The sequence below is a fragment of the Bombus fervidus genome, chromosome 18, assembly GCF_041682495.2.
Source record: "Bombus fervidus isolate BK054 chromosome 18, iyBomFerv1, whole genome shotgun sequence".
NCBI classification, from domain to species: Eukaryota; Metazoa; Arthropoda; class Insecta; order Hymenoptera; family Apidae; genus Bombus; species Bombus fervidus.
The window spans coordinates 4,007,675-4,021,989 of record NC_091534.1 but is presented as its reverse complement, the minus strand read 5'-3'; the positions used below and the strand labels follow the sequence as shown (position 1 = coordinate 4,021,989).

Here is a 14,315-nt window from a genome sequence, read left to right as displayed (position 1 = left end):
TCTCGACCACCATTAAGCTCATCGTATCGCGAGTCAAGTTTACTGCCCATCGTACTAAACTCTACAACATGAGCGATAGTTGTGTCTACACGTCACGTGTTACCGCGTGACGCATCATGAGACACGATTTTCATGCGAATGTTGTCGCAGTGTGTCGTCGATCAGGGACCGTTTGAATCGGTGCAATCGTTTGAGCGGTACCATTCGAAGTAATATACGGTGGAGCATCGTCGAAACTTCGCTCTTTCTTTCTCTCTTTCTTTCTCTCTCTCTCTCTCGCTCGCTCGCTCTCTCGCGTTTCGATTCAACTAACTCATTGATTTACCACTTTTTTCTCACTCTGTGAGACAGAGATCAGTGTGCGGATCATCGATGCAGCGATTGAAGTTCCATTGCTCGTGCCGATGAAGGCCATTCGAGAATGGAATTGTAACGAGAGCACTTGACTGTTTGAAATTCGGGTGGTGATCGTCATACTAATGCCGGTGAGCGTGACATCCATCATCGTCGTTTTCGGTCTTAATAAGTGGCTTAACTTGCGCGTGACTTCCGTACTCTCACGAGTCGGGTCGAGTCGAATCGAGAGTCGATTGTGTGATTCGAGTTGAATCGCGTTTGGACAATCCCTAATCGGTTTTGTCTCTCGCGAATGATGGAGAGAGAGGAGAAAAGAAAGTCTAATCGTCTTTCGAGACGCGTTGTCATTACGTTCGCGAGTCTCTTTTGGATTCTCACTATTCGAGGCTGGAGGAATCTCTTTGTCCGAAGTGAACTGTGACAGAGTTAAATTGCGATAGCCGGCGGTGGCTGTGTTTGCGTGTGTGAGATCAGAATTCAGGAGAATTCAGAAACTACTAAGTAAAGTGAATACTCCACGTCTTATCCAAGACCCAGATACAAACCTTGGGTAAAGTGTAGTTATTATCCCGTTGACCGCGAATTCGCTATCGAGCCTAATATCATTACTACTAGTGTTTGATCGCCGTGGTTACTTCTCTACTGTACTATCCACACTTGTGTGAATAAATAGCGTCTTGACTGTATAACGACAATGGATAGTTCTGGTGAAGATTCATTTCACCCTGGTCCTAATCCTAACTACAAAGACGACCCGACATATTTATATATAAGTATGTCGGATCATCTTTGGAAAACGGGGCGTGTAATGAGTCTTGCTGCTAGTTGTCCATAGTTGTTTTATACCAGATGATGTTTGCTTATGAGAATGTATTACAAAAGTTAACAGGGGATATCGATGATTGAGTGATCGAGATGTCTATGACGATGAATTTAGGTTTGATGACGAATACACGATCAACGGGATGACAAGCGTTCTCTGTACTAGTCGAACTTATCGAATTGAATCTCAGTCCAAGTGGAACTGCCCGTATTTACTCCTCTCCGTATTCCTCAGGTCAATCCCTGTTTTTAAGGAGAGTTATTTAATTACATTATACCTCTGATAGGTCACATCTCTCCCGTAACCGTGGCTACGTTCAGTGACACATTATGTCACTTCGAGCCCAAGCCCACTGTCATAAATCTCGGATAATCATAATTGACTTGACTCATAAACAGCTATTTCTCAGTTTTATTCTTTAAATACGGCTATAATAAAAAGTCTGGACTAAAGTATTGGTGACTTTCCCAAACATTCCAAAGGAAAGGCTCCGCTGTCCTTTCATCTCCGACATATATAATAAATTTCATTATCGTATACGAAGTTCAATTTTCTTCACCCTATTCGTGAAAGAATTATTTCGTTCGAACTGCGACGCGAGGAGATTACCGGCTATCTGTTAATTTCGCGATTTCCTGTGTCTCCGACGAGACAAAAGACGTGTCGGAATCTACTATCGCGAAATGGCATTTTTGTTCGACTTATAGTAAAGAATGCGCAGTGAAAAGAGAATCAGGTAACAGGCGATTTTTTGCTATTCTGTATTCAATTGTGTTTTCCATTAGCAGTCATTTGTAATTACCAATGCCATAGATGGGCAACAGTTTATCTCGTGTAAGTCGTAAAGAAGAAGACTATGACGTTCGGTGACGTAAACCACCTTGCGCAATATATTCTAAGAAATATCATGGATTAAACCTATTTACTCAATGAAATCTGTAACGGCATATCGAAAATATGAGTCCTTTTGCCTCCGTAAATAATTAATAAATAAGAGCACATATAAACAATGTTTATCCAGATTTCATCGTCCCTTCCGCGCGCGCACGTATAAAAATCACATACGTATCAAGTATTCTCCAGGTGGTATTATATGCGATCGAACACTGTCTCGCACGAACCACGCAAATGTTCCACACAAATTACCGATCACTGCATACTATTATATTCACACAAATACAAATAAAACAAACAATACAGAAGCCAAAGGAAATTACAAAAAGATTGTTTAAGCTTAAAATCTCAACTATAACAAATATTGTACATTATTTTAAACACTTACTATTTGATAATTCAGTGGCAAATATTGGGACTGAAATTGTGCAGATCCTGGAACATGAATGCAATCAATAAAGATTGGAAAGAAAATTCGATCAATAAAGGATTGAATAAGACGAATACTCTGGAGGAATTCTATACCGGTAGTGGGATTCTTGTGACTGGAGCAACTGGTTTCGTGGGAATAGGTCTTCTGGAAAAACTGATGCGCGTATGTCCACGCATCGCTGCCATTTGTATTCTAATTCGTCCAAAAACGAACGAAACGATAGAACAACGATTTAAGAAGATCATGGATGATCCCGTTCGTAAATATATTCTTGTTTCTTTCAATGTTTAAAACACGTTCGTCGCCACGTCGCACATATCGATGCGACGGGTATACTACTTCCATGGGGGCCCCGTCACCAACGTATGGTGACGCTCTTCTTGTTCGAGTTAATTAAATATACAATATTATATATAGGATATACAACATAAAAATATTAAAAACACATTGTATCATACTTTTTATTAATTTACATTCTGGATAAAATATTATATTATGCTATATCTCATGGTATTCGTTAAAACATTCTAAACACATTTGGGGTGATTTTGGGCACTTCGAACAATATATTGTAGTTCTTTTCATGTTTTTTCTCGCTTCTTCGCGTGAGACATTTTGCCTTTTCTTCTTGTAACATAGGGTGCACATCCTTCTTATAGCCTTGTCCTCCTGATTCTTACGTATCTCCAAATGGTGGGCCACCTTCGTCGTTTTCCGATGGTTGTCGGGCACAGTATTTTATGAGGACCATTCGGAAACGAGAATTTCCCGTAATTTTCTTATCTTTCCCGTATTTTCTCGATGAAATTCTATTTATAACTTTTTTTCTAAAATTCACTACTTCGTCATCACTACTCTCCTCACTTTCAAATATATTTTCACGCTGTTCGCTGAACATTTTGAGGATGAAACAATCACTAATGTACGTCTCATAACTATGCTTCTCGATTAAATCCCGAAATCAATGAATTCCCGCTTATCGCTCTGCGTGCTGGCGGTTGGATTTGGGCCGTGCAGGAAACTTAGCCCAATCACGCTGGGCGACGAACGTGTTAAGCGTTGAAATTGATCAACTCTCATTTCTGGAATTTTCGTTTTCAGATTTATGATGGCATTAAAGCGAAGAACCCCTCACTTTTCAGCAGAGTTTATCCCGTGAAAGGTGACGTGAGTCTGCCGAATTTAGGTCTTTCGCAAGAAAATAGAAATCTGTTGTTAGAGAAAATAAACATAGTGTTTCACGCCGCGGCCACTGTGAGATTCAACGAGCCGTTGCACGTGGCTGTTAATGTGAATACGAGTGGTACTGCTCGTGTCGTCGAACTTTGGAACGAACTGAAGCATCCGGTTAGCTTCGTCCACGTTAGCACAGCTTATAGTAACGCGAATCTACAAGAGATCGAGGAAAAAGTTTATACGTAAGGATAAGTTATATGCAGACGCTGTTTCGTGGTTTAGAAACATTACATTTATAATTATATCGTGAAGAATATGTTCACTTATTATTGACTTTGCAGCACGAGCTTGAGTCCTTCGGAGGTAATCGATATGTGTGATAAATTCGACAAAACGTCGATCAACCTGCTGGAAAAGAGGATTTTAAAAACTTATCCAAATACATACACATTCAGTAAGAATTTAGCAGAGCAGATTGTAGCAAGCAAGTGCAAAGATATGCCAGTTGCGATAGTACGGCCAAGCGTAATTGGTGCCGCTTTGATAGAACCATGTCCTGGTTGGATACAGGGTACTTCTGGATTTACAGGTACTTTCATAGATCTTTTTCAATAGTAATTGTTCAATATTCCTTACATTTCCCAAAAATGGATAAATGAAAGGCTTTCCACTAGATCATGATTATTATAATTTAAATTTGTCATTCCTCACAATGTTGAAACTTCATTCTCATCTATTTAGCGCCATATTTCTGATAATCAGTATCGCTCGGGCAACCGAGGCGAACAGATGTGTGTAAGCAAACGTGTGCTCCAGTCAAGTGATTCAGAGAAGTGCTACGAATAGTGATAGTGACAAACAATGCAACAGCAGATATCAACGATCAAGATTGCAACCAATGGAGAAAAATATTACATAAAAGGGTCGTCAGATTTACCAGGCTTACAGCAACAACAGCAAAATAATAACAACCAAAATGATATGGAAACAGAAGAAATAGAAGAGCAGTGGAGACAGGAGGAGTGCAGACACGACAACGAAATAAGTTACCAGGACGAAAACTGGAAGCTAGCAAAGACTAGCAAAAAACGTAAAATAATTCCAGGCACAAATGCTGCAGGAAACCCAGATACAGACAAGCAGCGATGGCTGCAAGAATTACCTTTAAGAAACTCCTTCAGCTCATTAACGGAAGAAATAGACAATGACCCGACAAGCAAAACCACAACTAAATCACCTTACATATCAAAACCACCACCAATATTTGTTGAGGCCTAAATAATAGACCCGCTTATTGATCTACTAAACAATATAGTCGGGAAGGATAACTACACAATAAAACAAACAAAATTAGAACAAGTAAAAATTCAAACAAACACCCCAGAAGTTTATAGGAAAGTGATAAAAGAACTAAAGGAAAAAAATGCTATATACCACACGTACCAACTCAAAACAGAAAGGAGCTATAAAATAGTTATAAGAGGTTTACATCCAAAAACTAACACAAAAAAATTAAGTGAAGAATTAGGAAAAATTGGCCATGAAACAAGAGCAATAAACAATATGACAAGATACGATACGAAGCAACCATTGCCACTATTCTTAATAGAACTTGAACCCAGAACCAATAACAAGGAAATTTATGAAATCAAAAAAATACTAAATACAATTGTAACAGTGGAACCACCACGCTACAAAAAAGATATACCACAATGCATGCGGTGTCAACAATATGGACACACAAAAAATTATTGCAACAGAAGCCCGGCATGTGTTAAATGTGCAAAAAATCACCTAACAATACACTGCCCATACACAGGAAAAATAGAAGAAGTTAAATGCTATAATTGTAACGGAAACCACCCAGCCAGCTACAAAGGATGTGAAATAAGGAAACAAATACAACGTAAACTGTTTCTTCCACTTCGCAACAGATCACACAATGACCATCAACCACAACAAAGTATAACGGATAACGAAACAACACTGAAAGCACAATACGAACTAAACGCTATAAGCAGAAACATAGATCCCCAAGGTAAACGAAGCTACGCACAAGTAACTAAAAACATTAGCAAACCAACGCTTGTAATCAATCAGAATGAAAACAATAACATCGAAGACGTTACAGACATCAAAGAAATGCTCAAACAATCCATTAAAGGTATGGAAATGTTAGGAAAAATGGTAAGTGATCTAAACACAATACTAAGACAACAAGCACAACAAACAACAATCATGTTACAACTACTCACTAACTTGCTAAGTAAAAAATAGAGATGGACATTTTGAAAATAGCAGTCTGGAACTCCAACGGCTTGCAACAGCGAGCCCACGAAACTAAAATATTTTTGTATAAAAATAATATTGATATACTACTTGTCTCAGAAACACATTTCACTCTAAAAAAACTACACGAAAATACCGTACTACACCATCTATGATACCAAACATCCCTCAGGTAAAGCACATGGAGGAACTGCGGTAATAATAAAAATTAACATCAAGCATCACTTACATAGTCAAACAAATCAAGAACACCTACAAGCAACCACTGTCACAATACAAACCAATGACAATTACTTCCAGATGTCAGCAGTATATGTACCTCCGAGACACAAAATGACACTAAAAAAATGGGAAGAGTACTTCCAATCCATAGGCGACAAATATATAGCGGCAGGAGACTTCAATGCAAAGCACACATTATGGGGTTCGAGAATTAACACGCCGAGAGGTAGAACATTAGAAAAATACATTAGAGGCAGCAACCTCAACGTACTATCTGCAGGAAAACCAACGTACTGGCCGACAGACCCCAATAAAATACCTGACCTGTTGGATTTTGCAGTAACAAAAGGGCTAAATGTAAGCAAATTAAAAATAGCAACCAGCCTCGAGCTTAACTCCGACCATACACCAATTATAATAGAATATACAAGCAAACCACTACTTTATAACAAGTCAGAGTCGCTTTGCAATAAAACCACCAACTGGCAAACTTTCAAAGAGCTGATCGAAAACAAAATCAACTGCAATATCCCGTTGAAAACACCTGAACACATTGAGCAGGCAGTAGCAACTTTGACAGAAATAATACAGAAAGCAGCGTGGGCAACCACCACCTATGAAACAAATAGCAGGCAATCAAAAATTATTCCGCAGGACATCCTAGGCAAAATCAGGGAAAAAAGAAAAGCAAAAGCAAAATGGCAAAAACAGAGAACACGAGAAAACAAGAAAAACCTAAATAAACTTGCAAAGGAACTAAAGAATAAAATAAGGGAACATCATAATAACGAATTCTCAAAATTGATCGAATCACTATCCGCGCATGAGAATACCGACTACTCCCTATGGAAAGTCACTAACAAAATTAAGAAAACAATAAAAACAATCCCAGCAATCAGAAAAATGGACAACACATGGGCCAGAACCAACGAAGAACAGGCAGAAGAATTCTCAAAGCACCTACAAAATATATTTTCGCCGTATGAAATTAATAACAGCATCCCTGGATGGCAAACAAACGAAGAAGTGGAAAATGCCAGCAACACAACTGATAAACGCTGCACTATACTCAGCACAACAGCGCAAGAAGTTACAAACTTAATTGAGGCAACAAAGACAAGTAAAGCACCAGGATTTGACTTGACCAATGGGAAAATCTTAAAAAACCTTCCCCCAAAGGCAATAAGACTAACAACGATAATATTTAACGCAATTCTAAGAATACAGTACTTTCCTGCACTATGGAAAATAGCACAGATAGTGATGTTACCCAAACCAAACAAAAACCCACATCTAACTGCATCCTACAGGCCGATATCATTACTACCTGCGTTTTCCAAATTATTAGAGAAAATAATATATAACCGCCTAAAACCAACAATAGAAAAAGAAAAACTAATACCGAAACATCAATTTGGATTCAGGAATAAACACTCCACAATAGAACAAATGCATAGACTCGTCAATGAAATCTTACAGTCGCTTGAAACAAAACAATACTGCACAGCACTCTTTATGGATATCGAAAAAGCATTCGACAAAGTTAACCATGAAAAACTTCTTCAAACAATCAAAAAGCAATTTCCAGAAGAAATCTACAAACTACTCAAATCTTACTTAAACAACAGAACCTTTGTAGTAAAAATAAATGTTGCATACTCTGAAATTAAGGATATCAAGGCAGGAGTACCGCAAGGAAGTGTCTTAGGACCAATATTATACACACTATACACGGCAGACATACCAACAACTGTCAACAGCAAAACACTGACGTTTGCGGACGATACGGCCATACTAGAGAGACATGCAAATCCAGAAACGGCCGCCGTACTACTACAAGAACACATTACAAAAATAGAAAAATGGCTGCAAAACAAACAAATAAAAGCGAACACCAGCAAGTGCAACCACGTAACATTTACACTTAGAAAAGGAAAAACACCAGATATCCAACTGAACGGCGCCCACATAGTACAAACAAAGCAAGTCAAATATCTAGGAATACATTTAGACACAAACCTTACATGGAAGCACCATATAAAATCAATAATAAACAGAATAAGGGCAAAAAGGAAGCAGATGTACTGGTTAATCAATAGAAAATCTAAATTAAGCATAATGAATAAACTAAATATATACAAAACAATAATCAAACAAATCTGGACATACGGAGTCCCACTATGGGGGACGGCAGCAATGAGTCACATAAGCAAAATAGAAATAAAGCAAGCAAAAATTTTAAGGACAATAGTTAACGCACCATGGTACGTCAGAAATGAAGACCTACGAAAAGATCTAAAAATTCCAACAGTCAAAGAGGAAATCGCTAGATACGCAAAAAAGTACAAAGAAAGACTTGCAGCACACCCAAAGCAGCTGGTTGCTGAAACAAATAAAACCAAAATAGAAAGGAGACTGAAGAGGAAGCATCCCGCAGACCTCGCAATAGATATGCAATAGGCAACCTAGAAGATGGAACCCCGCTGGGGGTAACCATCCACATGCTATATTTTTATTCTTTAAGCTATAATATTTTACCAAATGTCCTTCTGGACAAATTGTAAAATTTAAACAAATAATCAATAAAAAAAAAAAATATTTCTGGTAATCGAGAAACACAAATAGTTTCTAAAGAAATTTAATGTTACCAGGTCCCTTTCTGCTAATCGGCAGAGGATGTGCAACAGCGATACTAGGTATGAGAGATGGAAGAATAGACTTAGTTCCTGTCGATTTTGTAATTGACACTATAATATGTACTGCATGGCATGTCACGTTACATCGTGATCGTGAAGTTAAAGTTTACAACTGCACGAGTAACGCTAATCCTTTTAGGTAAAATTTATAACGAATGTTTTTCAACTTATGCAATTTGATTGTTACAGTATTTCAAAAAATTCAGTTTATTTAAGTAATGTGGATAATTCGCAAATAAACGTAGAATACAAAAGTCCACTTTTAATCTCAATTCGTTAATTTAAGAAAATAATGGTATAATATTTATTTAAATTGCATACTATTTCCTGAGACGATCGGATAGTAATAAACTTTACTTTAAGCGTGATACAATTAATTGTACAAATGTAATTGTTTGAATTGACAAGATGGGGTCAGATGAAAGATGCCATGGTGAAATGTAGCATAGAAGCGCCATTGAAAGATACGCTATGGTATCCGGGTTGTCCAATAATAGCTAATAGATATATTTACATAGTTCGAAGTGTAATACCGCATGTTTTGCCTGCGTTCGTCATAGATACATTTTTAAGACTGCGAGGCAGTAAACCAACGTGAGTATTCTATCGATCCTCGAACAACGAGGGCAATCTTTCTGGAACAATCTTTGTGTTCATCTACAATAATAATTAAAAATGATATTTCAGAATGATGAAACTTCTAAAAAATGGCAACAAGCTGTTCACATTGTTATCATATTTCCTGACGAACGAATGGACTTTCCAAAGGGATAACTGTTCCGATTTGGCGAGGAAGGTGAAAATGTTACACGACAGCGATATGGTCAAACTAGATTTGGAGGATATGGATTGGGAGAAGTATGTCGCAATTTACCTGATTGGAATTAGGAAATTTATTCTAAAACAAGAGCTTCAATCAACAGCCCGACAACGATTATCAAAGTGCGTATAAAAGTATCTTTGTATAAAAAAATAGGAACTAATATAAATACATATATTTTCGATTATTTCAGATTGTACTGGATACATCAGATCACTAAAATGTCCGGTATAATGATCTTACTACTGATAATATATTGTATCGTGTACTGACTATTTGAACGTTATTTTGTCTGTTTAAACCAGAGGAATATAAATACAATTTTATGAAGAAGGGATTCGTTATCCTTTTCATTTTGTCTTCTTATTCGTCTTCTTTCAAAATAAATCCATTTATGACATTGTTTATTTTTTCTATAAAATTTTAAAAAGAATGCAGGTATTTATACGCTCATGATTTCAGAGAAGTAAGCAATTCATCTGCCCACTGAATATGAACATTTTTCCATTATAAGGGCAACATTATAATGACAAAATCCTCTATCATCCTCCACCAAACAAAAGTTACGAGATAGTTATTCGTTGACAATAAGCAATAAACAATGACGGTAGAAAATAAATATATTGTAAAATAAGGTAGTTCTAAAATAAAACTTTTCTATGAATCCTTCATTTGCTCTAATTGCTCACTTTGGTGCTCAAGTTGTTTGCTCATAAACCTTGTAGTTTTTTGACCAAGTCGGCTTTAAAATATATGATACTGTCGACGAAATAGAGACTCGACGTGCTTGGATATTCAGAGCTGGATAAAATATTATTTCACATACTAAGTAGTAGGTAGGCTTTTGTTTACGTTAAATTTAAATAAATATAGGTTTTCATTTCATGTGTATGTATGTGAATATCGCAATACACAGTGATCAATGACTTGTACGGAAATTGTGTGTGGTTCATACAAGAATTACCACGCTTATTAACAGCTCATAAATTCGTAATGCCTACGCGGTTGTTCTGTGGACATTGCTATTTTTGTTACGATTTATCTGGCAACAGTTCGGCCACCGTAGTGCGTGTGTAATTTTCCTAGGATGTGTAAACTTGCAAAAAAATTGTTTACACATACATTTGTTTATTAATTATTTATGAAGGCGAAGCTTCGGAGGAAATACTAATCCTCTCTATTCGAAAACACCCTGGAGCAGTTTACGATATGACGTTATGGATTTTAATGAGTATGCAGATTTGATGTTCAATCTATGATTTTTCTTAGAAAACGTCTCGCAAAGATGATTTCCGTCTGCGAATCCCATAATATTCTTCTCTACAGCTTGTAAGCTACTAACCATGCAACGTTCATTTGCAATCGTTCTGCGCTATGTTGCTCAAGCTGACATATTTTCGTTCGAGTAAGGAGATCAAGCCAAGCACGGAGATATTTCGACCGATTTTTCTCAATGAGGAAAGAAGTCTCAAAAGAACCATGGGTCGCAAATTACTCCTTCTTTGAGACAAAAATGTTTGTATCAATAATTTTTAAATTGGCTTTGTTCATAATGTTTTTTCAGCAACTAAGTGAAAAACTTGGCGATCCAGAACTTAATATTACGGTATTTAAGTCCATATCAAAAATTAAATCGGCCACGTGTTCCTAAAGAATAACGGATTAATTATCACCTTTACTCATGCATACTCGCTAAAGTGTTTACATAAAATATTTTAAATCGATCATTGGCGAATACAAAACTTAGAATTTTAAAAAACTTGTCGAGTTCAAACACTTCAAATAACTATGACCAAGTATATCGGCTAAAATTTTGCCATCGAATGCTACTTAAGTTGCAACTACGCTTGTGTACCAATAACATCCTCAATTAACAAGTATCAGGATTAGGGTTCGCGGAAGATTGCATGCGATAATTTGAAGGATTCCATTCTTAATCAGGAATGGAATTATGTGCCTGCATCGATAACAAGTGCATTATATTTGCGATATTTACGTCCGTGGCATTACGTCCAAGTTGTGTTAAAGTTAATGTACAGGCCTAAACTCAATCTATTGCATGCATGATTACTTACGGCCCACCTCATAGTTGACCAGTTCGCCAAATTTTTAGTTAAACATTTGTATTATTGCGGGCAGAATGTAGACCCGTACCACATGGACCATCTCGTTCTTCATGTTCCACAACATTGGACTTCGCACGTAATAAGTTTAAAAATGCGATATATAAAAATATGAATATATACTGGTATGATTCATAGTAATCAGATTAGTAAAAATATGAATGTATAAATAATCGTAATCCTTGTTAGTTCTAATAAACGTTGTCGAACGATAGCATCGGCGGCCACTACTAATATCAAATCATCAATGAAAGTGCTTGTATCGTTGATGGTCGGCGAGGTTAATTTCGGTCTGTGGAGGACGATTAAACGTGTTGGTGTATATAGTGACGAGACGAGCTAATGCTTTGTATAGTCAAATGTATTTAAAATTCTTTGTAATACGAAATTAGTCGTCGTTCGCTCAGTGTTGCTCGATATGAGCATACAAGGTAAGGTGTACATTCGCTCGATATTATTCGCTATAAGACTGCTCGATACTAACTAACTATTGATTGATTATAAGAATGTATGATACTAACGGACTGATAACTGACCAACTGATTGTCTTAACGATCGTGTTTATTTATTTATACTGGACGCGGGAGTACTAGAAACTTTAAATTCAATTTCGGTTGACGGTTGCGCGTAGCGGCTACATTGTTTTGTTCGGAGTTTGTTTATTATTACATTTCGTATACCATAACGGTGTTAATACTCCGAGACAAAACAACAATATGAGTCACTTTCGGTTCGAATCGTCCTATGACTCAAGTGCCGCTACAAATGTAAGCGTAGAAGCAATCAATGATAAAATGTCAACTGCTATCATTCATTTACGCTTTAAGATGATTCAGAGCTATTTCTTCTTTGCTATTGGAGATAAAAATGTTAATCGAATTATTAATGCGTGACATTATCCAGCTTCAGTACAAAATCATTACAGCCCTGTGACAGGCGTGCCGGTATCTATTATCATGAAGTCGCATTGTTGTTCGATCTTTGATAATGAACACAGAGTGGGAATAGCAACAAGTAACACGCGATCGTAGATTCATTGAAATTGTATATTCAATTGAGTATTTTATTGATTGTCAATTATCATTATCAATACAATATATATCAAAAATATCATCGGACCATTAATTACTACAGTAGTTTAAATGAAGTTACTGAGTTCTCGAACATTTATTTTGTTATCGCCTTCTTTACCAATTTCTCGTTGATTATATCTGCACCACAACTTTTTACATTTCTAATGTCAAGGATGGTATGCCTTACTTATAACGAGGTGGTTCAATTGTTACTACTGTTTTTAGCATTTTTGTAATGTCAAAAATTTCTTCGCCATTAGCTTTGGGTTCAAATTCTATTGGAAACACTGGCAATGGCTGTTTCGTATTACATCTGATTATATTATTTATTGTTTTTGCTTGGTGTGCGACGTTTGCTAATTCCTCAGATATATTTTTTGTGTTTGCCCTTAGGTGTAGTCCTCTAATTACTATTTTGTAGCTTTTTTCTGTTTTGAGCTGGTATTTATAATACCCAGCGTTTTCCTCCTTTAATGCTTGCGCACTTTTCTCAATATTTCTGGAGTTTTTGTTTGTACCTTTACTTGTTCTAGTTTTAATTGTTTTATGCTAAAGTTTTCTTTGCCAGCAGAGTTGTTCAGTAATTCGATTAGTGGTTCTATTGTTTAGGCATCACATAGATCGGTGGTGATTTAACGATATGAGTTGTGACCTTTTCTCTTGGGTCCGCATTTATTCCTTCTGCAAGTAAACCCAATGAATTTCGGATTGGAATGTCTTGTAGCCATTGTTGCTGTTACGACTGTTGGCGGAGAGACGCGGTCGCGAGGAAAGTGCGTCAGCGAGAGGCGTAAATTCTCGCTACGATTCGTACAATCGACGCCGCGAATTAGTCGTTCCCCTTGTTTCGATTAAGATAACAGGGGTGGTTGAATGAAATTAACACTGTGTTAACAGGTTAATATAGCATGTATTTTTAACAATAAATTAAATTATAATAGAAGCGTCACAAATTGTTTCGTGATAGGTATAGTTAATGTTTTACAGAGATTCGACTCGTTTTTTTTTATGTATGCGAGGTGAATTCTATAATGAGACTGTTCAGATACGACTGTGCGGCTACAGTTGTCGAAATGAGACTGGTCGGTTACAGATTTCGATTCTTTGTCTTTCGGGAAGAGGATCCCCACTATACTCGGATCACGCCATTGTAACATCAACTACACCTCGATCTACATCAGAGACCGGGCCGCGCTTCGGAACCGATGGGCTGATGATAGAAATAAAGATGCGGCCGCACTCGGCGACAGTGTATGTCGGCGAGGCGAAGTGCTCAATGAACCCTCAATATCCCAACGGTCCTTTCGCCGAATATTCGAGAACGGCTAACAAACGCGTGGATAGTGGGGATATTGAGGGATGACAAAGAAAGAAACAAATCAGTTTTTAAAGGTGGAATTGTAAGAGCG

At 37.1% G+C, this 14,315-nt stretch overlaps 1 protein-coding gene across 1 annotated transcript; it reads left to right on the top strand.

The window, feature by feature from the left end:
• Window positions 1–2,461: 2,461 nt before the first annotated feature.
• LOC139996448 (fatty acyl-CoA reductase 1-like) lies at window positions 2,462–10,180 on the top strand. Its single transcript, XM_072020814.1, has 7 exons — window positions 2,462–2,762; window positions 3,609–3,925; window positions 4,025–4,272; window positions 8,846–9,029; window positions 9,299–9,484; window positions 9,578–9,832; window positions 9,904–10,180. The coding sequence occupies exons 1-7, from the start codon at window positions 2,517–2,519 to the stop codon at window positions 9,980–9,982; spliced, it is 1,515 nt and encodes a 504-aa protein (XP_071876915.1). The 5' UTR covers window positions 2,462–2,516; the 3' UTR covers window positions 9,983–10,180.
• The last annotated feature ends 4,135 nt before the right edge of the window (window positions 10,181–14,315 follow it).

What these genes read in the sequence shown, in the direction of transcription:
- LOC139996448 (XM_072020814.1), top strand. Translation starts at nt 2,517, where the DNA reads ATGAATGCAATCAATAAAGATTGGAAAGAAAATTCGATCAATAAAGGA. An exon ending in AGTAACGCTAATCCTTTTAG is followed by an intron (nt 9,030 to 9,298) that starts GTAAAATTTATA and finishes TGAATTGACAAG; the next exon opens with ATGGGGTCAGATGAAAGATG. An exon ending in GCCCGACAACGATTATCAAA is followed by an intron (nt 9,833 to 9,903) that starts GTGCGTATAAAA and finishes CGATTATTTCAG; the next exon opens with ATTGTACTGGATACATCAGA.